The 23,732-nt window shown below is 40.9% G+C and overlaps 1 protein-coding gene across 1 annotated transcript in view; it reads left to right on the plus strand.

The window, feature by feature from the left end:
• Window positions 1-23,732, plus strand: part of PRTG (protogenin) — a 627,066-nt gene that overhangs the window by 596,145 nt on the left and 7,189 nt on the right. Inside the window, exons 16-17 of the mRNA XM_044078520.1 lie at window positions 14,590-14,781; window positions 20,754-20,877. Coding sequence (XP_043934455.1) covers window positions 14,590-14,781; window positions 20,754-20,877 — 316 coding nt within the window. The remainder of the gene's footprint in view (window positions 1-14,589; window positions 14,782-20,753; window positions 20,878-23,732) is intronic.

Below are 23,732 nucleotides of genomic sequence, written 5' to 3' on the forward strand. Positions count from 1 at the left end.
ATCCTGTTCAATATGTCTGAATGCTAGAAACTACTACCCCAGCGGGCTGTCAGTGAAATCATATGTGGTTTGTAAAAGGATGGAGTGCACCCTTTCCCCCTTTTCACACTTTTTTAATGGTTTGAAGGTGAAATATGAGGTAGTCCATACTTGATGCTGTTATGTCAGGAGTAAATTCAGTAGTGAAATGGAGTGCTTGTCTTGAGCACTCAAGCATGCACATGTGCATATACACACATACTTACATATGTACATATATACATACGTGTGTGCATACACATGTAGACACATAATACTTTCAGCGTTATGAAGCGGGATGATAGTCTTTTATTTTCAATGTGTACATGCAGATGCGCGTGCGTGCGCGCGCACACACACACACACAGAATACATTAACCATTGTAAAACAGGATGCTCTGTTTTTTTTATTTTCAAACATATGCAGATGCACACCCACAGACATAGACAGACACAGGTGAGCACGCACACAAACATACACACATGCACATGTGCATGCATATATTTTATTTTAAATGTAAAATATGAGGCCTCTGTCTTCTTGTTAGACTTAAGAGAATTAAGTTTTAGAGCACGTGGAATGAGTAACCCAAGCATATCTCTTTTCCTGTAGAGGGGGGAGAACATGCCCTTCTGGATCACCCCTCCATTACCAACTCCATCTGTAATGTATAATAGAAAATGTAGTTTTTGCTGTTAGAATGAACAGTTATGCCAACACGTCTGCATGACTATATGTGTTGCTTCTCCGTGAATGCTCTGTTGTATCAAGCAAAAGACCACAGGAGCTTGAGTCTGTTTTTGTTTCCTTGTGTGTTACCCCACACATTATTATTGCTTGATGTAGCTTCCTACTCATTAACTAGTGGCCCAAGATAAACTCTGGCCATATCAGGTCTGACTCTTCTTGCAGTCCGATAAAGTGCACATACATTGGCACATTCATTTGGGTAGTAATGTTGGTAGGAGCCTGTTGAAATTCTAAAGACCATTAACTGTGGCCATAGAATAACAGAATGGAAAGGGCATAAAGGTGTAACAGCGAATTTCAGAATTCACTGTTTCTTTGAATTAGGGCAGCCACGGTGGTGCAGTGGTTAGTGTTGTCGCCTCATAGCAAGAGGTTCTTTGGTTCAATCCTCGGCTGGGGTGCCTTCTGTGCAGAGTCTGCATGTCTTCCCTGTGGTCATGTGGGTTTCCACCGGGTGCTCTGGTTTCCTCCCATATCCCAAAGACATGCTGTAGGTGGACTGGACACTCTAAATTGGCTCTAGGCATGAGTGCGTGTGTGTGCCTTCCGTGGAAGGTTGGGCACCGGGCTGGCAACTCGACACCATAAAACTCCACTGCCAATCATGACTGGACAGGCGATCCGCTGTGGCAACCCCTAATCGGGAAAAGCCGAAAGAAGAAGAAGACTGTTTCTTTGAATTTTATCTTTTTTTTTTTTTTTTTTTTGAAGTGTTGGGACTTCAAAGATTGGGTCTCGCACTTCTGATAAGAAGCATGCTAATTTGTAAAATAAGTGAGTGTAGTCTGTAGACCTCGGTGGGACTGAGATTATTTCTTTTATTTTTTGTAGTCTTTATTAAAAAGGAAAGTAAAAGTGGGTTCTATCCCTCTCTCCAGCTTTTATCTCCTTCCTCTGTTACTGTATTATAGTTTGTCTGCGTATAATTGCAGCAATGTTACATCATAGGAAACATCCTCGCTGAAAGTTAACAAACCAAAATGTAATTCTTTGGAGGCCTGTGTCAAAGGCAGTCCTCCCCCTCACCGTACACATAATTTCTTACATGAACTAGTGTTGAGTGACCACGCCTAGTCATTAATGCCCAGTAGGTGGTCACATGGTATTTATGCCTTACACAGTATCATTTGGAGCTGTTATGTTGCTGCATAACCATTCAGCCTGTGCTGAAGAAAAATTGTGTGTCCCTATCATTGTTTAAAATGTAACATCTGTAACATGTTATAGAGGGGATACTTCAAAATGTAAATTCCTAAGTGACAGAATTCTTCAGCAGTAGTTGAGAAAGGTGACAGACCTAAGGGAAATTCCTTGTTTTTTTTTGAGTGAGTGGAACTGTGTTCCGGTGTTGCTGGATAGGTTAACTCATGTGTATGTATTCTGAGGAACATTCTGGAATTATTGCAAGTAACAATTCTTTAACTTTTCTGCCCTGTAAGGCACTTGTAGCACATTTGGTAGTTCTGAAGTAGAATGTTTGTTTGATACACAGAATGTTCTGACTTTGTTACTTTGTTATTACTGTTTGATACTTCTAATGGCATTTCATTTGTCATTGACCAAGTACTTTGTATTACAAGTGCCCTACAGACAGTCTCCTTTGGCTTTATGTCCATAATTCAGCTTGCCTTATAAAATGAAATGCTAAATTGCTAATCCCTTTAATGGTGTCATAGGGTATCATGTGAACGCTGAACCTTTTTAAACCTTAGGTAGAAGTAAGATATACACTGGAACTCATTGAAAGAGTAATTTCCCAGCGGCCTGTCCAGATTGTCCTTAGTAGTATCAGTACCACCTTGGGTCAGCCCTGATGGTAGTGCATGCCTAACAAGACCAACCCAGTCAACAAAACAGTAAACAAATTTAAATAACTAATTATATCTGACATTGTTAATAGCATTTGTATTAGACCAGCAGTCAAATTCTGGTATGTTTTCTCATTCCTTCATTAAGATTTCCAGTTTCACTTATTTCTGCAGAATGTCTGGACTAAGTGTAACAGAAGATTTTTCTTTTCAAAAACATTTTTTTGTTAAAAGACATTTCTGTTGACTGTTAAAGCTAATTAGTGTCTGTTGGTTTCTTGCTGTATGAATCCACATGACAAGCCCCAGTTTAGTAATTGCTCTTTTTCCAATTAAAATTTTAAACTGTAGTTACAACATCATCTATATCAGTATCTTTTTTGTTAATGGTGGGCATGACACAGTGGATAGTGTTGTAGCTTCATAGCAAGAGGTTCCCTGGTGTGGAATGTGCATGTCCTCCCTGTGTGTGTGTGTGTGTGTGTGTGTGTGTGTGTGTGTGTGTGTGTGTGTGTGTGTGTGCGTGTGTGTGTGTGCGTGTGTGTGTGTGTGTGTGTGTCTGCACGTTTCCTGCCACATTCCAAAGATATGCAGTAGGTGGACTGGGCACTTTGAATTGGCCATAGGTGTTGTGAGTGCGTAGAGTTTAAGAACTACTGCAATAGGGCTTGCAACCTAGTGGTGAAAACCTTGATGTGGGAGTGACACCCTGACCCCATATGCAAAAATGAGAATAAGGGGTTGTGGAAGGATGGAAAGGTGTTAACAAGATATTTCCCCCGTTACAGCTGGGGTGTAACTTTTTTGTCTTTCAGATTTTATTTATTGCGAGAAAGCAACCACAAAACATATTTTTCAGAGTAGTTCTGAGTTATGCAGATTCATTATGTTTAATTCTTAAAAGTATAGCACTTTATGAAGGTATTATAGTGCATTCTGGCTTTTTATTGCATTGTTTTCTTAATAAGAACTTTATTTCTACATTTTTAAGAAAGTAGGCAAGCATTTATTACATAAAATGACATGAAAGTCAGACTAGTGGTGCAGAGGTAGGGCATTCATTTGCACAATCACTGACCAAGTTCAGGAGTGGATTCAAGCTGCTGGTGGGGTTAGTGGGGGTGGGGGGATTAGGCTGAAGTGACTGATGGTCAGCTCTCTTATCCGGAGAAAGGTCATCTACTTAGGTTAAAGGAGGTGGTGACAATGTCTCCAATGTCAAAGTGCTTGCCCACTGCTAAGGTTGATTGGCTACCATAAGGATGATGATTCCCAGCTCCATGTGTGCAAGTATCTAGTAGATCCCCTACTCCCAGAGACTACAGGTGCATTACTCTCAAGGCTGACTTCTCAAGGACTTTGGGGGCCACCATGCAAAATATCATGCAGTGCATACCCAGACAGAGCATTCAGGTGATCTAGAGGTCAGCTGGTGGTAGAAGCTTTGAGAAGCCAGAGGGCTGTACAAGGAAGGAGAGAAGAAATAAAAAAATAAATAAGTAAATAAAATAACATAAAATGTAGAACTAAGCAAGTAGAACAAAACATAAGGAAACAGAGAGGGGTGAATTAAAGGAGAATAAAGATAGCTTCTGTCTTAGCACAGTGTACATTGTATTTAGTACCTTGGGAGATATTGACTGACATTATCTATGCATTCTAGACAGGGAAATAATACTTTCCAGGACAATAAAATTGTATTTACCCCTTTTGTGTAGTTCCACATAAGGCTAGACATTTGTATCTAGTTATAGTATGAAATATTCACTCCTATTCATGTTTACTTGTCACTGAGCAGGGCTGTCTTAATCAGAGGATCGGGAATAACAAGAGGAAAAACAGTGAGAAGGTAATGATGCTTAATGAGGTGCGTGCAAAAGGGACCTGAGAGTGCTGGTCACAAATAAGCTCATTTTCTAGAAGTGAAAACATAGCTGCAATAAGAGTCAGAGTTGAAGGGATTACAGTTTATCTAATAAGACATATATTATTTCCAAAAGTGACTGTACTCAATTTCTTGCCATTCAGGTTGAACCCATGATTGGTACACATTCCGTTAGTTAAATCACACCCTTTTTTTGGAAAGCCTGAGACTTCTTGAGAAAATTGGCAACCGTACACAATGTACAACCATCAACAGATGCGGTTAACCGCAGCCCTTTGACCCACTACCTTCACAACATTTGAGAAGTAGATTCCAAAGGCCCAAGAATGAGACCTGTAGGATGCCACTAGTGACCTTCTGTGTTTGTGAAGAGCACCCTAAACATAGTGGTGTGAGTTTTGGCAATAAGCCATTTGGGTATCCTGCACAATTTTCAATTGAAAGAGTTGTTCAGTTGTACCAGGGTGAGAGATGAGATGGTACTGAAGACTTGCCAGGTTAAGGCATTCCGTGTGGATGGACTGTTGTAACATTTTCATAAACTGGGCTGAGTACACATGATCTGCCTTTAACAAAACTGGACTGGTTAGAGTCAGGAAATTGAAGATTACAGGAGTAATGTCTGTACATAAAATTATCAGCATCAGTAGCTCCTCAGTAAGTCGCACACTTACCTTTGATACCAGTGGTTTCTGTACTACATTGTTGTACAGATTTCAGACAGCCATGATCTTCTGAATTTTAACAGTCAGGTTTCTACACAAACATGCCCGATTCTGATAGAGAATGTTCCTAAGTTTACTGCACTTTTATAGCAATGGAAAGGAAAGGTGTGGGTGAAACACAGGAATAGTGCAGAGTGGAGTGAAAGAAAAGATTATGTTGGAGTAGAGAGAGTAAACCATGAAAATGGATTTTCCGTAGGAACAAGCTTCGCTGGTTTGCAAGTGTCTGAGACACTGGGCGAGTGTATGACCAGCAGATGCTGCTGCTGCCTGTGTGGTATATTACTTAGTAATAAAAAAACAAAAGCAAGGATAAGTTAAGGACTGAGCCCTTTGAGTACAGAGACAACTTTATTTATTTGTCTTTGTTGACCAGGAAAGTCTGACTGATCAATGCCCATGGTCCTGGGAGAAAAGCTCCAGAAGATGAATTTAAGATAATCGTGACAAAACTTTTTTTTTTTTTTTTTTTTACAAAGATGCATTATACAGCTAGCTCTTAAGACATCTACATGCAAACAGCAAACTGTTCTGAAGTGGCACTTTACAAAGACAGAACAGGTATTTCTTCAGTTGTCACATTATACATGATGTTAATTTCCAAGTATAAAATGTTTAGTATGCAGAAGGTTTATGTGTTGTACATGTGACAAGCCGACATGAGATATGACTTATAAGATATGGACAATGTGGGTTGTAGTACAGATGTTAGGAGTAAATATAATTGTGAAACACTAGTCATTGGGCAGGTAATGGTTGAAGCTAGAAGAGGGAGAGGCATTGTTGATGATGCAATGATAGTGGGGTAAGAATATTACAGTACATACTGCTATAGAACCTGTGTATAAGGTAGTGGTAGTGATTATTTGAAGGAAATAGATAAAGTGGATAAGAAGAAAATTATGTGTTTATGTAGAGTAATTGTATAGGGAGAGAAAAGGGCTGTAGAATAAGGTGGTTGCAAAGTGTAAAGAGTCTACCACAGGAAGGTAAACAAGGTGCAGGAAATAAACAAGGCACTGGAATGTTGCCTTTCTAGGGATAAATGATGGTAAGTGAACATGGTTTAAGTAGGTATGAAAAAACAGATATGTACATTAGGTAATATTAATGTGCTCCTCCCTTAAGCCTTACCAAACTTGGTATGTGCTTCCTTGCATGAGGTCCCCCCTCAAGCCTTACCAAACTTGGTATGTGCCCCCTTGCCAAAAGAAAAGGTTTATATATTTTTACAATACATTTATTAACCAGACAAGCCCTCTTGGCTCAAATGTCCGGTGTCAAGGCCAGCCATGGGGCACTGTCTGGGTAAAGTGACTTGCTCAGAGTCACACAGCAGTCAAATGAAGGTTGAATAAATCAGTACTCATACCTAACCCAGGAGTATTGTCTGGTTAAGTAACTTATTTGCTTAGTCACTCAGCAGAGAAAGAGGTAAAAGGAGCCAAACCCTGTAGCTTAATTAAAGAAATAGTTTAACAGGTTAGACCCTTAAACCTGTGTACTAACTACCAGCAAAGTTAGATCATGGTGGGCATTCCTGATCTAAGCCTTTGTACTGTTTAAATGGAAAGTTAAGAAATAGACCCCCTTCTCTTCCTTCTTACTCATTATAAAAATAAATCAACATCTGTTCTTCTCCATTCACTTTTCCAAGTAACGGAATGAACAGCCAAGACATTTAAAGAAATCACGAGTCTGAGTAAAAATAAAAAATGACAGATCCTTATGTTGAGTGACACATTTTTGTGATTGCTGGTGGTTATACGTTTGGTCATAAACCAGAATCTCAACTGTGAAAGTAAAGTCCCTGAATCAGGTTCTTTGCAAACTTTTGCTATAAGCTTAGGGTTAGACATCTATTTGCAAAGTGACATCCATACCTACCCCATTCATACTGTTTCTGTGTCCAACACCAGTCGGGTATGTTACCTGTTTATTTATTTTTAATAATTTATTTGCTTTGTTCTTCATTAGAAAGTAAGAAGCACCAAGAAGACATGATACCTGAGCTGTTTTTTTCTGTGTACATTCTCTTACAGTGGCTTCTGTTAATTGTTGCATATTTAAATGTTGCTGTAATAAGCAAAGTTCTAAAACTGCTTCCCTGTTATTTCCAGAAGTTTGATATTCTGTGGTGGAAATTCTAAAGTGGTGCTTTTCTTATCTTGAGTGTACAGTGATTGAACTTAGGATGCACTCACATATGCATAACCTAGAAATTTCATGCATTACTTTTGTGGAAAGGCACTGTTTGCTGGTGAAGCTGGGAAACTCCCTTCTCTTTTTGCAGGTCTTAGGTTCTTTTTCTACTTCCACCTCCTCATAAGAGGACTGTGGCAGCACCAAGACTTGTGGAAGGGACCTCCTAATGCAACCTCTGTAGTTAGTATTCTGCCTCCTTGTGCTTTTATGAGGTATGTCCTCACACTCCCCATCTGGAGCTAGAACCCATAACCTTTAGGTTCAGAGAATTTTATGCTACCAACTGTGCAAGACTGACATCAAATCTATGCATGAGGCCAGAGAGTATTTACTGTTCAGTAGCCCAGGTGGGATGTGACTATAGTACTTCATTTCAGCAAATGCAGTTACAAACTTGTTACATGAAAAACAAAACTCCTGAACTCAGAAATAAAGTTTGTACTCTCACTAGTCACTGGAGCTAGAAATAAGTAATCCCAGCAGCTGACCATATCCTGCACTGACACACATGAGTTTTTTATTGATGCATCCTGTTCTGCAGTTATTAGCAAGGACGAGGTGGTTGTGAGTTAGTACAGAGTTCAGTCAGTCATTATCCATTAAATTTTAGCCAGTTGTAGACTCTGAATTACATCTAATATTTTTTGTTTTCATTCTAGTAATTTAGATGTACTCTGGCTAAGCCTGAAAAATCATCTAGCTGGATCAGTACTTCTACCTCTGTTAAAAAAAATATTACTGATGGCCATTGATTAAGAAGTTAGTATATGTGTTATTACTGTGATATCATTTGTTGGGTGGGGGTCATTAATTAAGGCCTGAAATGCATTCATGCGCAGTGCCCTGACTGTGTTGCAGCATAGTACAGTCAAAAAGATTATGTAACTGACATGACGGCAGGGTGTCACAAACATTTACTGCTGAGTAATCAGGAGTTACATGTGTTGTAAAGAATAAAATTAATATTGTACAGTGTGGGGCTCTGGCCTGCTGCTTTATTAAAACTGGTTATTTTTCTAAGTTACTTTAGCTGCAGGGCATCAGTTGAACAAAGGGAAGTTGGTTGTTGACTCCTGTTGCTACAGAATTTCGGACTCCATGACAGATTTATGTTGCCAAAGCTGAGTAACAGGGAGGTGAAATTGATTACAGATGACCTTGTTTGTAATGTGAAGAATCTGTACTACTTAGCTACCTTTCTGTGGCTTAGGAGGGACAACCTACATGCTTGAGGACAACCATAAATCAGCCAGTGTTTAGACCTCCACCCTTAATACTCTGGCATTCAGAAACCCACCAGGTGTGGCCTGAGATACTGAAATTTGAACTTTTCCCTTAATGGTGCTAAATATTGCAGCTTCTTTGTACACAAATAACTTGAATTTTATAGCTTGAATACTAATCTTGGCAGCATACTTGGCATAGCAAAGGGGTTGCAGTTTGCTGTGTGTTAGTGGTTTGGGAGTAAGTAAAAATCATGGTACTTTCCTGTGAAAAAGCAACAGAGGGAACAAAGGATCTGAAGAATGTAGCTGAAAAACGACAGTGGGTTTACTTTAAAGCTTGTAAGGGATCTGTGAATATTTTATTTTTAACGATAAAAGCAATTGGTCACTAGTAACCTATTTTTCTTTAGTTCAGTCTTTGAAACGTTTGGTTGGATACAGTATGATGTATCTGCTGTGTAGTTTAACGTAGTAAAACTACTAGGTGTTAACTTCCTGTTTACAGGGGCATCCCAGAAGCACTCTTTACTAAGTAACCTGTGAAGTCAAACAACACACAAGTAGGTTCTAAAGGAATCAGACCTAGAAAAACATGATGAATGCACCTTAGCATGTCATAACTTTAGCCTTCTGTACTGTCTGTGGTGGTGGTGCTGTGGTAGCGTTGTCGCCTCACAGTAAGATGTTGTCCTGTTCGATTCTCAGCTAGAGCGTCTTCTGTGTGGAGACATGCGTGAATGGGTGTACCTTCGTTGAAGGTTGTGCGTCAGAGCTGGCAACTCTGCACGTAAAAATCTACTGCCAATCATTAGCGGACCGGAGTTCCGCTGTGGTGACTCCTAACCGGGAAAAGCCGAAAGACACAACAACTGTGCTGCCCTAAAAAGACTAAACCACTGTTTGTGTTTAGTCAGCAGGTATAGCTTGTATAAAAGCAAACTGCAGAACTGTTTTTGTGTATTACAAAGGCAGTTGTGTCATGCTGACTGCATGAAGATTACATCAAGTTCTCTGGCAGAGAAGGAGGCTGAGGAAATATCTGTTAATGTTTCAGTTTTACACAGCAGGATTAGTGCTGTTTTTCCCTCAAGAAAGTGTTACGCCTTAGTTCTCTGTGTGGCATCAGTCCTTTCTGTGAAATGTCTGTGTTCTTAGAAGTGTAGGTTCTCCTCTCCTCCCTTTCAGACTGTGTCTTGTGTAATTCAGATGTATTGTAGTTGCATCAACAAGGATGCCACCTGTGAAAACCTGCACATTGGCATGATTTTGTTATGGATCAGACCTTATTTCTTGTTTAAGGATTTACCCTTGCCAAATCTTTCCTTTTGATTACTTGTTCAGTTCCTGTAAAGGTGAAGGAATGGAAAGCAACTAATTGCCTCCTAGGAGCCTTGAAGTGCACAACAAATCTTTCATAGTAGATCCATAGCTATTGGGGATGCTTGCATATGTTCAAGACCTGAATAAAACTGCAAACTGAGAACAACTAAAAAGTAGTGAAAATGCACTTTGAAAATTTAATTTCAGTTAAAAATGTTGAATGCAGAGAGACCCCCTCAACCTCCAGTCAGTGAATAACATAGATGTGTTAATCAACAGCACTTTTATCAAGTGCTGAAAGATTGAAAGAAAAGGAGCAAAACTATTTTTTTCAGACTATCAGAGATAACATTTTTTTTTGCAAAGGGGCAAGCCTGCACCCCCCAGCTTAAATATACCACACAACAATGTAGAAAAAAGAAAACTCCTCTGTTGGTGAAAGTTGTTTTGCTCCCTTTCAATCATTCAGCACTCAATGAAAGTGCTGTTGATTGAATGACAGGAACAGTGTAGCTACTTCCTAGTAAGGGCCATACTCCAGAGGGGCACTGTATTTACAAAACCCATGATTTGATAAGACAATTTTATAGCTCTGTGCTTTGCTAGTGCAATGACCAAACGTTTGACAAGGCACCCACTTATTTGTAATATTTACCATGGAAAACAGTATCTAGCCAAGTGCTTGCTCCTGTTGCTTATCAGTTCATTAAGGGGTGAGCAGAGGCAATTGCTTGTTAACACACTTGCACAAAATCTATTACTTTCTCACAGTGCTACCTTAGAAGACATTCATGTCCTTTCACCTGCTTATTGAACATTAATGTCACTAATTGTTTTAGTTTAGACACATCTACTGAGGTCTTCCATGTTTTCCTATTGTAAGAATTTATTGCCACTTTAAGCAATGGATCATTGCTTATTAGTCCCTCCTTTGGGTGATACCTGCTGCAGATTTAGTTTATAAGAACTTACAATAGTAACCCCTTGAGAAGTTTTTTTTTTTTTTGAGCAATCAGCACATTATTTCTCCTCCATCTCTCCAGCCCCTGGGATCCTTGGTTTTACTTGTATTCATGTATGAGACTATTTGTCATCATTGATATATCTGTGAAGATATGTAGTAGGACACATACCTTCTGGATGCTGTATTTTCTGTTCTACTTCTTGACGGCAGAGTTGTTAGAGAAGGTGGTATTGCAGATAACTTAATATTGTTAATGATAGCTGGCCAGGACTGGACAGGAGAGTGTAGGGCTTCTGGAGGACAGGAACTGAATAAAACCTTCCCTGAAGAAGTCTGTGCTTAATACAGCCTTCGGTTCCTCTCTTGCACTACCTACTCTCCCCGGACTTTGCACCTGTCATTGACTGACTTTGCACCTGTCATTGACTGACAGTAAGAAATACAGGAGTGATACACCTACATCGCCCACATTGGGGTGTTGTGTCTTAAAATGTCAATGCCAGTCTTTGCACCTGAGCTTTAAAGTCAAGATTAGGAGCAGCAAGCTCACATAAAACAAATCCATGAGTGTCCAAAGTGAAACGTCATTGGTTGAAGTGCGCCTGTGAGAGTCGTACTGCTCTCCTCTTCTAAGCTGAAGGAGGCTCACTGGCAAGAGGAGAGTAAAGGAGAGACCTATGTGTCCTTATGGGTTCATACGTTCATAGGTAGGTACTAGGCTATCTGCCCAAAGGCATTTATAAGCCTAGCCAGAATGTGTTGGCTTTTGCTGCCCCCTTAGATTAGTTCCTTGTGCCTCTGTCCTGCACAGCCACTGAAGTGATCCCTGGGGTAAACTTTCTGTTCCCCATCCACTCGTCAAGGTTTCTCTTGAAGAGTGTTAGTGAGGGGCTCTGCCTAATGTAGATTGGAATCTTGTTCCAAAGCATGGGAAGTCTCTGTGACAGGAATCTATCCCTCCAGCATGTCCTATTTATTGTTGTGGTGAGGTTTAGATCCCTGGAGCGTGTGGCTCGAGGGGATATGGTTTTCTTTAGGTGGAGCATGTCCGTCAATTCTGGGTTGGACATGGCCTTGTATATCAGGCAGAGATCACCTCTGAGTAGGCGGTATGCAATCGAGTACAGCTGGAGTTTCTTCAGACGAGCTGCATAGGGCATCTGTTTGAGGCCAGTGATCCTCTTGGTGAGGTACTTCTGTGGTCTTTCCAGCTGTTGCAGGTGTCTTGTAAGATAAATCTCAAATGGGGCGTTGTACTCTATGATGGGTCTGATGAGCGATGAGTAGAGGGGCACAGTGACCTCTTTTGATCTGGATGCGAACCCTTTTGTGATAAGGTGGGCCATGTAGAAGGATTTTCCTTCTGTAACATGTGGTTTCACAGGGAGGTAGAGGAGAGCCTCATGTTTCCTTCTGTCACATATGGTTCCAGAGGGGATAGAGTTGAGTCCTATGTGCCCTTCTGTAACATGTGGTTCCACAGAGGGTAGAGGAGAGTCCCATGTGTCCTTCTATAACATGTGGTTGCACAGGGGGGTTGAATAGAGTCCTATGTGTCCTTCTCTACTCCCTGCGGAATCACATTACAGAAGGACACATGGGACTCTTCTCTACCCTCCCCCCCATGCAACCACTTTTTACATGAGAGTCCCGTGTGTCCTTCTGTAACATATGGTTCAACAGGGGCATCCTCCCATTTTAGGTGAGCATACTGTATTTGATGTGTTGTGAGACATGTCCTTGTGGGTGTGGGAGTATAACCTTTGGGAGGATTGACATTGGCACATGACCCCACATGGGCCTCTCATAACCCATCACTGCTCCTGTTGTGCACCTGTCTGGCCACTGAGATGCCATCTCCCACCTTTTGCCATCTGGTTTCCATTCTGTCATCAAGTTGCTTATTGTGTGAGCAAAAAACACACCCACCTGGAGTTAGGGATAGAGGAGTTTGTTCCTTTCAGTAACTCTTATTCTGCTGTAGTGATTCAGGGAATACCGAGTCTGTGTTTTAAAGGTAGACAATGATATTGTGACCCACACATATACAATTCCCATTCCAATGATACCATCTTTGGCAAAACGTCAGTGATATGAGATCTTCTCTGCTTGGCCTGGCACTTCTTTTCCTTCTTCCTGAACAGTATAGTCAGCATTACAGGAAGAAAGAGGAGGAACCTTGCATTATCCTTGTCATGAAACTCATCTTGAAGAAAGTGTAGGGAAGTAATTCAGGTCTGGCAATAGGCAGGTGAAAAAGGCATCACCTTCTTCAGCCTTTCACATTCTAAACGTGAATGTGCTCACCAGCTTCCTGATCCACATCTTCAGTCATCTTCTGAAGCTCAGGATTCATGAGTCTTTCAGCAGAGGGCTCCCTGGAGATTCATCACTTGACAAGATGCAGTTCTCCATTGCTTCTGCTCACTGCAGTAGAGAAGGGGCCACTGACGGTGGATGCTTTCTCCTTCGCTCGGTAAGAAAGATTCCTGCACACCTTTGTTATTATTTCTTGTTGCATATCTAATTACATAATTCAGAGTAGAAGGAAAGCGCATCATAAATGCTCCCTGGTGGCAGGAAAAGGTGTAGCTTTAGGTTCTCATGCTCATGGCAGTAAAAAAAAAAAACTGGTTAAATACAAGCCAGAGAAGCCCCTGTGGTTACAGTAATAACAAGCCGCACTTCAGGGAAGGACTTGGATCTATTGATCCTGATGGACTTTCCAAGCTGGCATTTTAAAGGTGACTCGTGCTGTCAGGAAGGCCTTCCACTTACCAGGTTCACCTAGGTGGAAGAGAAGCTCCACTCCCCACGTCCATCTCATTTCTGCATTCTAACCCTAACCCTAATCATACATAGGGTCACTTTTCAGAAAATGTTAATCTGAAGTGATTGCTAGGGTTACGATTAAGCAGTCAGAAATGGAAACTATTTTGTTTTCTTTTTTTGATCATTACAGTTTTGTAGTTTTTTTGGTTGGTTTATTTTGGAGGTGCTGGCATTGATTCACTGTATTTCAGCTTTTCTGCACTTCAGCAGACTGTTGTATTGTCATTGTTAGATGTAATGTCTGTTAAATCATGTGATGGACTTAATCAAAATGTAACAAAATTATATTCCTGTAAACTTTTTTTTAACCTAAGTCTCACCTGCTTTGGCACTTTTTTAAGTTCTAAACTTACAGAGCACAACACTTAAAAATGCATTTTGAGTTTTGAGTATTCCCTCCACAATTATCATGCTGCTGGGTTTAGTTACAGTAAATTGGTGGATGCTAAATTGTAACCTGTTTATAACTGGAGTTGATCTATTAAGCTAACTACTGTTGAAGACTTATTTTTTGAGAAAATAAGAAATGGTTCATTAGATGTTATTGCAGCTGCATTTTTTACATGGTTTCCGCTTACCACCAGAGTGACTTAGTTATTGAGTTTGTGCTATCTGTGGTTAGATGGGTTGCTTCAGGAGTAATAGAGGATAAATATGATGAAAACACCCTACCTCGGGTATCCTTATATAAGAAGTCAGCATAAAATAAACTTTTATCATTTGATTTGTCTTCTTATTGCAAAAAATGGGTGTCCCATACCGATTGTGGGTAACCTGGCAATGGTAACATTATGTAAATGTAACACTACAAATGCATTTGCCTGTTTGCATAATGGATTCTTTGTTTGTGTATAGGATCAATTACCATGGCTTTGCTAGAGAATCTTCTTCCTGGAAACGTTTATCTTGTGCAAGTGTCTGCATCCAATGAAGTCGGAGATGGACCCTTCTCAAAGGCAGTGGAACTTGCTGTTGTGCCCAAGGAGAATATTCAATCTGGACAAAGTCCCAAACTCTCAGATGCGCGTAACAGTGAAGATACCAATGGTCAGTCATCATACAATCATTGTTGATAAATAGTAACAAACATATTTGTTTTGCTGTGATATTACTGTGTAAGCTGGTGACTTCAGTTCTAAACTGGAAGAAATGACCTGGGCTGAAATTTCACTCTTCTGATTGGATTACTACTTTTGAACAAGTACTTATAGTATCCATGATAGGCACATGCTTGGCTTAAGCCCCTTGTTGTTGTTTGTCTTAGAGTATTAGTCCTGATATGGAGAATACCATTATGTATAAGGATGTCCTGAATACCACTAGTGGTACATAGAGGAGACAGTTTGCTGTTCTTATACACCACTGATTTTTGCAGTGTGTCTGTTTTGCTTTTGTCACATTACATGCAAAAAAAAAATTAGGTGCATCAGTGTAAAGACTCTTCACTAATGACCTTAGCGCTCCCTATTTGGCACCCATCCTAATTTCAGTCTCACTGTAAATAGTTAAGAGATTCCCACCCTGGTGCTAATCAGAACCTGATTTGCCACTCTGTAATGCTTCCATACAGCTATTATGTTAATCATTAATACTGAAAGACTTTATAGTGTTTAAACAGTCCAGATTAAACAGAGCCTAGACTGATTTTAAACCATCCATATGTTGGTCCTATTTAGATGTAAACATATTCTAAGATGTTGGGCCTTACATCTCCAGCACCATCTTAATTAGATGTGACATCTCTTTAACATCTCATCCAAAAGACGGCACCTCAGGAATGCCGTATCCCACTTATATGTGCTAATGTCAGCAATGGAGAAATGAAACCTAATACCCAGTATGGGAATAGAACCCCTTAGAAATAAGAATCTTCTCAGGTATTAAGGTGAGTGTTCTGATGGTCCATTCATTCGATGGTCAGTTCAGCGAACCACTCCTCTTGTCCACCATAAATTTAGCTTCTTCTCCCAGACTAAGCCCTCTGCCACCTTCCCATCTTGTAACCTGTCTAGATACCCCTTGTCAAGCCATTGTCACTGAGAGAGAGGCTGCACCATATAACCACCTTTTGATTATGTGTCCTGGCTTTAATTGTTAGTGACATTCATGCCGCATTAAAAGATTGGACCTTATACCATGGAACCGTTAAAAACACTATGCAATTTTTTTTGCTACACATTTCCACCTTCTCGAGTAGTGAAAGTCTGTCACTGTTCATTTGAGCATTGATTAATCAGAGAGGGCCCTACTACTTCCATGATGTGTATTTCACTTTTATGAAAAAGAGTTCTGCATGCAGTATCTGGAAATGCTTTATTTGTTAAATTTATTTGTTAATTTTTTTAATTTATTTATTTGTTAACTTGATATGTGAATGTTCCTTTTGTGGATTGTATTTAGCCATAACACCTGGTAAAAGGCCAACAGTAAAATGAATGTGTGCGGATAGATAGACAATTAAGCTGAATGTTTTTTTTTTTAAGTGAAGGAAGCCAAAGTACCCAGAAGAAGCTCACACAAATGTAGGGAAAGCTGATGTACTAGACACAGACAGTAACCAGATTCTAGAACTGAGTCTCAGAAATCTGTCTGTCTTTGGCAGAAACCTTAATCTCAGTCAGGTTGTTACCCAGTGTGCATACAAATGTGTACAGAGGCTGCCAGTGAGTTAATACCTTCTTCCATGCCACAGATTTATTAAATTACTGCTAAAAGAGGTTCCACAGTGAGTCATTAGAGTAGGGGAAGTATGAAGAATTCCCCTTCCTATATCCCTTTAGGCCTGAGCAGAGCTGTTTAAGTGTTGGCTGTACGGTGCGTTTTATGGGTCTGCTCAGCTTCCATCCATCTGTCATTCAGGGGTAAGTGAGTGAAGTAATTTCTTGCCTTTTTTGCTGTCATAACTCCACTACTTTCTTGTTATTGACAAATGTGACCTCAGATCCTAATTTATACACGTCAGCCTTACAACTGGATGAAGGCTGCTGCCCAGCTCTGCTATAGATGTGGTTGTCAGACTGTTGTTCACTGGTCTATATTAGATCACCGAATGCTTAAAAAAGCAAATGGTGATTAATTGACCCTATGTAAGCAAAAGCTTACAATGTCCAACTGTCAGAACAGCGATTTTTTTTCCAAGGGAAAATAAATTGCTGTTCCAACAAAAAAAAAAAAAAAAATTAAAAAACAAAACCCTTTAAACATTACATTAAGTGGGAGGCTTCACCCCCCACCCCCCCTACTTAAATATACCAACTCCAAGACCGCACTACAGTGCCAAAAACAGCAAAGTAACGAAGCGCCAAGCAAATTCTTTCCCAGGGAAATAATTTGCTTAAATGCCGCTTCAATATTTTGCCGTTTCAGTCTTTTAAGTTCGACCAAGATGCATTCGAAAAAATGCGTATTTGGTCTTCTAATAGGAACCCGTTGTTCACTATCTACGTGTCCAGTCTCCTGATACTACTGTGCTTCCATTACCTGCAGAGGTCCCACTAGCCATCAGGACGACATTAAGGAGTCTGAGCTTCTGGAACTTTGAAATGCTGAGCAGTGGCCCTGCTGAGGTTGTAGTTTTAGTGACCTAAATTTAAACTCTGGGTCTCAAGAATGGTATAAAAACATGCTGATCATCTAAGGAATTTAAAGTTCTGGTTATAACAGAGTTGCTTTGAAGTCATGTACGGGAATTTGTTAGTACTGCTGGAGCATTTGAGGTCAAGAAGTACAGTAGCATACAGTTGCGTAAAAATATAAGTTAAAAGTGCTCTGTGTTTGCATTTCATTTTGTGTACATATTGAAGTTGCTCGGTCCGACAGACGCTTTAATTTGTAGTAGTTTCTCTTTGTAGACGGTAGCTATGTTTTGAAGTGACATCCATTACATTCGGTCATGTGTGAATCACAAACAAGTAGCTGTCTTTAGCCAAACGTATATGTCTCAGTACTAACAGTGGCCTGGTTGCTGGATGACCAGCAAAGGGGGATGGGATGTTGCAGAGGAGTGAAAAACTGAGAGTTTGTTTACAGAGAGAGGCTATTCAGTGCTGCTGCACTGACCCTTTGAATTGCCTAGGCCTGTTACAGGAGGGGAAAAATGAAGAAATGGAGGGGGTACTGAGCTGTCCTTATTGCATTCAGCACACATTAATATGTGTGTTGTAAATATAGTGAGCAGTGCAGGCTTCTTTTGGGGAGAACTTTGGGTAAAGGCAGGTTGAAAGAGCATAGGTTCATAGGTTCACAGGCTGGTACTAGGCTATCAGCCCTAGGACCTATACAAGCTTAGCCATAACAATTCCCTGGCTATTTCTTCCCACACTATTTACTTCCTGGACCCCTGTCTAGCAGGGCAGCTGACGTGATCTCCAGGGTGAATTTCTTTTCTCCCATCCAATCGTCAAGGTTCCTTTTGAAGAGGGCCAAAGAGGCACTCTGCTTGACATGTATAGGCAGTCTATTCCAGAGTCTAGGGAGTCTCTGGGTCAGGAAACTATCCCTCCAGCATGTTTTGTTTATTGTGATGACAAGGTTTAGCTCCCTGGAGCATGTGGCTCTGAGGGATTGGGATTTCTTTAAGTGTAGCATGTCCAACAGTTCTGGGTTTGACATGGCCTTGTATGTTAAGCAGAGATCACCTCTGAGTAGACAATATGTGACAGAGTATAGCTGGAGTTTTTTAAGGCGGTCAGCATAGGGCATCTGCTTTAGGCCTTTGATTCTTTTAGTGAGGTATTTCTGTGGCCTTTCCAGTTGTTGCAGGTGTCTTGAGAGGTATATACCAAATGGGGCGTTATATTCTATAATGGGTCTAATGAGGGATGAGTACAGTGAGACAATGACCTCCTTTTTTCTGGATGAAAAGCCCTTAGTAATGAGGTGTGCCACATAGAAGGATTTCCTGACTATTGTGGTGATGTGGTTATCGAAGGTGAGACCACTGTCCACCTGTGTCCCTAAATCTCTTATCACACTTTCGGTGTTTAGTGTACTGCCACCTATGTGGTAATTCATGGGTACATGTTTTTTCCCAAAGGGGATAACTATACATTTCTTGGCATTGAGCTTGTGCCCATGGCTCTGGCACCAAGCATCTGTTTCTGTAAGGCCCTTTTGTAGAATATCCACATCATTTAGGGATTCAATAATGGCTCCCAGTTTGCAGTCATCTGCGAACTTTGTTAGCCAGAGTCCCGTAGTATTGGCCTGTACTTCAGAGAAGTAGATGCCAAACAAGAGTGGTCCCAGGACTGAACCCTGAGGTACTCCACTTGTCACTTGTCTGGAGCTGGATTTAGAGTCAGCTACTTTTACAGTGTGGGTTCTGTCAAAGTTCCAACTCCCTCTGCAAACTGCAATGTGATGGCATTAACATTCATTAGCACTTATGATGGGTAGATTGGTGAAGGGATAACTGTTGCACCTGATTGCAGCATGGGGGGGGGGATAAAATGGGAGAAGCCGTTGACTTTATGCCATAGATGGATGGAGCCCTGACAATGCCTCTGATGATCAAGCACTAGGGGTACGAGCTGGCTGTGGGAAATAGAAGTATGTAGCTGAAGTTGGCTGACCCATCCTAGGGGGATCTGGAGGGATAGTCAGTTTGTCATGCTGCAGCAATGCCTCCTGGGAGAAGGCCAGGTACTAGTATCATTTGCAGAAGGACTCGGTGGGTAAGCCTGGGCAAACATTTTGTGGCTTCCAGACAAGCATTGCAAAATACTTGTGGCCTAAGCTCCAGTTTAGTAGGAGCTAAACATAGTCTCCCAACATCCCATATTGTGACTGGCACTGCCCTAGCTCCCATCAGGATAATAGCCACTTCCCCCAGCTCCCCACAGGATAACAGTCACTGCCCCCAGCTCCCCTCAGGATGACAGTCACTGCCCCAGATCCCCTCAGGATGGCAATCACTGCCCCCAGCTCCCCTCAGGATGGCAATCACTGCCCCCAGCTCCCCGCCAGATGGCAGTCACTGCTCCCAGCTCCCCTCAGGATAACAGTCACTGCCCCCAGCTCCCCTCAGGATGGCAGTCACTGCCCCCAGCTCCCCTCAGGATGGCAGTCACTGCCCCCAGCTCTCCTCAGGATGGAAGTCACTGCCCTCAGCTCCCCTCAGGATGGCAATCACTGCCCCCAGCTCCCCTCAGGATGGCAGTCACTACCCCCAGCTCCCCACCAGATGGCAGTCACTGCCCCCAGCTCCCCGCAGGATGGCAAACACTGCCCCCAGCTCCATGTAGGATGGCAGTCACTGCCCCCAGCTCCTCGCAGGATGACAGTCACTGCCCCCAGCTCCTCGCAGGATGACAGTCACTGCCCCCAGCTCCCCGCAGGATGGCAGTCACTGCCCCCAGCTCCCCGCAGGATGGCAGTCACTGCTCCCAGCTCCCCACAGGATGGCAGTCACTGCCCCCAGCTCCCCGCAGGATGGCAGTCACTGCCCCCAGCTCTTACCTCTCTTTCTGGCATTTCCATTGCAGAGTATTAATACTTGACTAAAACATACATTAGTAGCACTTATAAGATCAGTTCCAACATTGCAGTCACTTCTAAGTATGCTGCATGTTCTGGGTAGAGAGGAGGATATGTTTATTTTATGTGTAAATGCAAAAAGTATGAATGTTTTACTTTGGAGATTCTGAATTTGCTGCAAAACAACACATATTGAAAATCCTTGGGAGCATTTCTACATTTTTGAACCTGGTAACCCTTAGTGTATGTAATGCTACATCATTTTTGACAGGTCCATGTAAGTGTTACTTTGTGTACTGCTTACAGCTTTGGACTGCCTGTCCTAGCTTTAAAAGCACCATCCTACGCTGGGAGTAAGTTAAGAATCACTTGCAGTTTGAGCATCTCATTCCTTGAAATGAAACTGATTATAATGTTTAGTTTTCAACAGCATCCTGTACCATTAATTATTTGTTTTTATTTTCATGACTGCCTCAGCCTACATTGTCTTTATATTTTATTCTGTACAGTTCTGACGTAACATCTCCCTGTTATTTTTGCAGCCTTTTCTGCTGGCTATTATAATCTGGATCAGAACTCAATGACTGGGATTATCGTTGGGGTCTGCATTGCGTTGACTTGTATTCTCATCTGCATTCTTATCCTGATTTATCGAGGAAAAGCTAGGTACTTTTGACTATACACAAGTAGAATCTTTATATGAAACATTACTGCTGTCTGCCATATTAGTGTGATGTCATCTCTTTAATGCTGTGCTGTATTTCATATTACAGTGACATCATGTTTGTTTATGTTTTGCTATTTGTTGCATCATTGTGACAGCATGTCTTTATTGCAGTGCTGTCTTTTACATCACAGTGACATAATTTCTTTAATGGTGCGTTGCCTGCCACATCACAATGACATCATGTCTTTAATGCTGTGCTGTCATGTCACAGTGACATCATATATTTAATGCCTTGTCTTTCTTCCACATCACAGTGACATGGTGTCTTTAATGTCTTAATGTGTTTGAACCAAAATATCAGACTTACATACCGGTTTGTGCAGAATTATTTATAAATGGTATTTTCAATATGGAAACTTGTTTACTTACTAATGTATAGTAAACGGAACTTGATATGATCACTCTGGTCAACTGGATCTCAAACTGATACAGGACAATAGATTTTCTATAAATATTTCTCTCACAGAAGTTAAAATGTGTAAGTGGGGAATGCTTTTAAGGAAAAATGTACTACCGAAAGTTGGTCATGTTTGAAGATGTATGTGAGCACAGGTGTAAATTGTTTATTTACACTGTTCTAATCCTCCTTATGAATTTCCTTTTTCCCCATGAAATTGTGAGATCCCAGTACAGATTTAAAGATGTTTCATTTCCCCAGTTGAAAATTTGAATTGTCAAGAGTTATCAGTAAATTCAAATTGACAGGTTGCATTTCAGTTTATCTACAGTTGTAATATGTAAAAAAAAATGGGCTGTTGGTTTAATTTTGAGGACTGTTATCCTGACCCTGCATAGGGGGCAGTCATTTTCTCTGCTTTAGCAACAAATTCTTTGTGCTTAATTCTGACAGCCATCAAGTTTGACTTCTGTCCCACAATGAGCATCTGATTATCTCATTGTTGCCTAATGAGGGTGCCTGATGTAGCCTTATTAACAAGAACAGTTACCATGCTAAGTCAAGTATGCGTTACTTTAACCATGGGCTATGGATCACAAGGTTGCAGTACCTCCTCACTGGTTCCCTTTTTCATCTTTCAGCATGCAGATGGATTGACAGTGGCATTCTGCATATCATTAATTTGTGAAGCCCATCCCATGAAGAGGGGGAGAAGTTGGCATAATGGTTAAGGTGTTTACCTTACAGACACAAAGTGCAAGATTTGATTCTGACATGGGGTAACTGAGCGGGCTTAAAATTGCCCCCAAGGGCAGTTAGCTTAGTTATAATCTACGAACCTATGAACCTATTACAGCTCCATGATAGTCGAAAACAGTATGGTGTAACTTCACTTGCACTGCACTTTACTAGAACAGTCTGACATGTATAAACTGCATAAGTCATTACCAGAATCTGAGCTGTAGAAGACGTACTTATTCCACTGTGAAGCAGGAAAAGGTGTGGGAAAATACAGAGCTTATTGGTTAATATTAGGCTAACTGCCCTGAAGGGCCATTTTAAGCCTAGCCAATAAATTGAGGTCAGAATCAAATCCTGTATCTTGTGTCTATGAGGTGAAGACCTTAACCATTATGTCAAACCTACCCCCAGTAAATGAAGGTGGAAAGATTCAAACCCTGCACTCTTGCCTCAAGAAGCAGCTAATTAACAAGTCAGAGCTTTAGTCCTCTGCTCTAACTGCCAGCTGGATAATATTTTTAAGAAGCCAGTCCTAAAGACTGTTGCACTGATGAGTTATACCCAATCAGAAATTTCTGAATGCAGGAAGTTTAGCCACATGATTTGTAAAAGCAGATCACTGCCACATTACAGCTTCAGAGTAAATTTTTCATCTTAATTTTTCAGACCTTTGCAACTTTAGGATTGTTTGAACTTCCCCGTGATTCATGATGTAGTGCCTTTACATATGGCAATTTGTTGCCAGATTTCTTCATCATAACTTGTAGTTTATTCAGCCTGTGCATACTTGTAGTTTATTCAGCTTGTGCTGCAGATGTCTTCTTCCACCCTTAGATACTTTGCTTGTGCTAAGTGTAGAAACAGCCAGCCATAAGCTTTTATGACTTCAGAATTAACAGAGGAGCTTCACACATTTAGAAATTGTACAGTGGGTGCTTCTTCTATGTATGTGTCCCCTGAGTTCTTGTTTTCTTCTGGACTTGTGTCAGAATCTGCCTACTCATAAAGTAGGCTCTGTTGAGATATTTTAAATGTGATGAAGTGGTGATGTAAGATTTGGAGGTTCACATTTCTTCAGGTTTCATTTTCCTCTGCTTTCAGAAGCATGTAGAATGTTCAGCTATCACGTTTGGCTGATAGGTTTATAAGTCCTTACATTCATAAACCAGTGTTTAGCCAAACGTCATCATGGAACACTGATTCCCTTATGTTATAACTAAACCTGATGGCCTCTGCTACTGAATCCAGATTTATTTTATAATCAGCTCTATTTCTGGTCCCTTTAATATATGTGATTATTCTGTTTAAGCCATTCGCTCCACAAACCCCTCTTTTATCATCATAGCACTTACTTAGTCAGGATTATTTTTTTACCTTAATCAGCCTGTCTGTACTGCATGTGTTTTAGTATTTCCTGTGGTGCACTTAAGTTTATTCATGTTTTTTCACAGGTAAGTCAGATGAGCACAGATAATAGATTTTTCTTTGTATACATCTAACCATTCAGTACTTAGTAGTTCTAGGTGTTGTGTACTATCAGTTTCTTGAACCTGAATTGCCACGTGCCCTAGAATTTGTGTTCTAGTTTTTGGATCTGTGAGTATAAGCTGAAATGGAGACAGATGTTGTCCACCTGGGAAAATGTGCTGGTACCTC

Source organism: Protopterus annectens, chromosome 7.part1 (genome assembly GCF_019279795.1).
Source record: "Protopterus annectens isolate FY-2018-M chromosome 7.part1, PAN1.0, whole genome shotgun sequence".
Taxonomy (NCBI): domain Eukaryota; kingdom Metazoa; phylum Chordata; order Ceratodontiformes; family Protopteridae; genus Protopterus; species Protopterus annectens.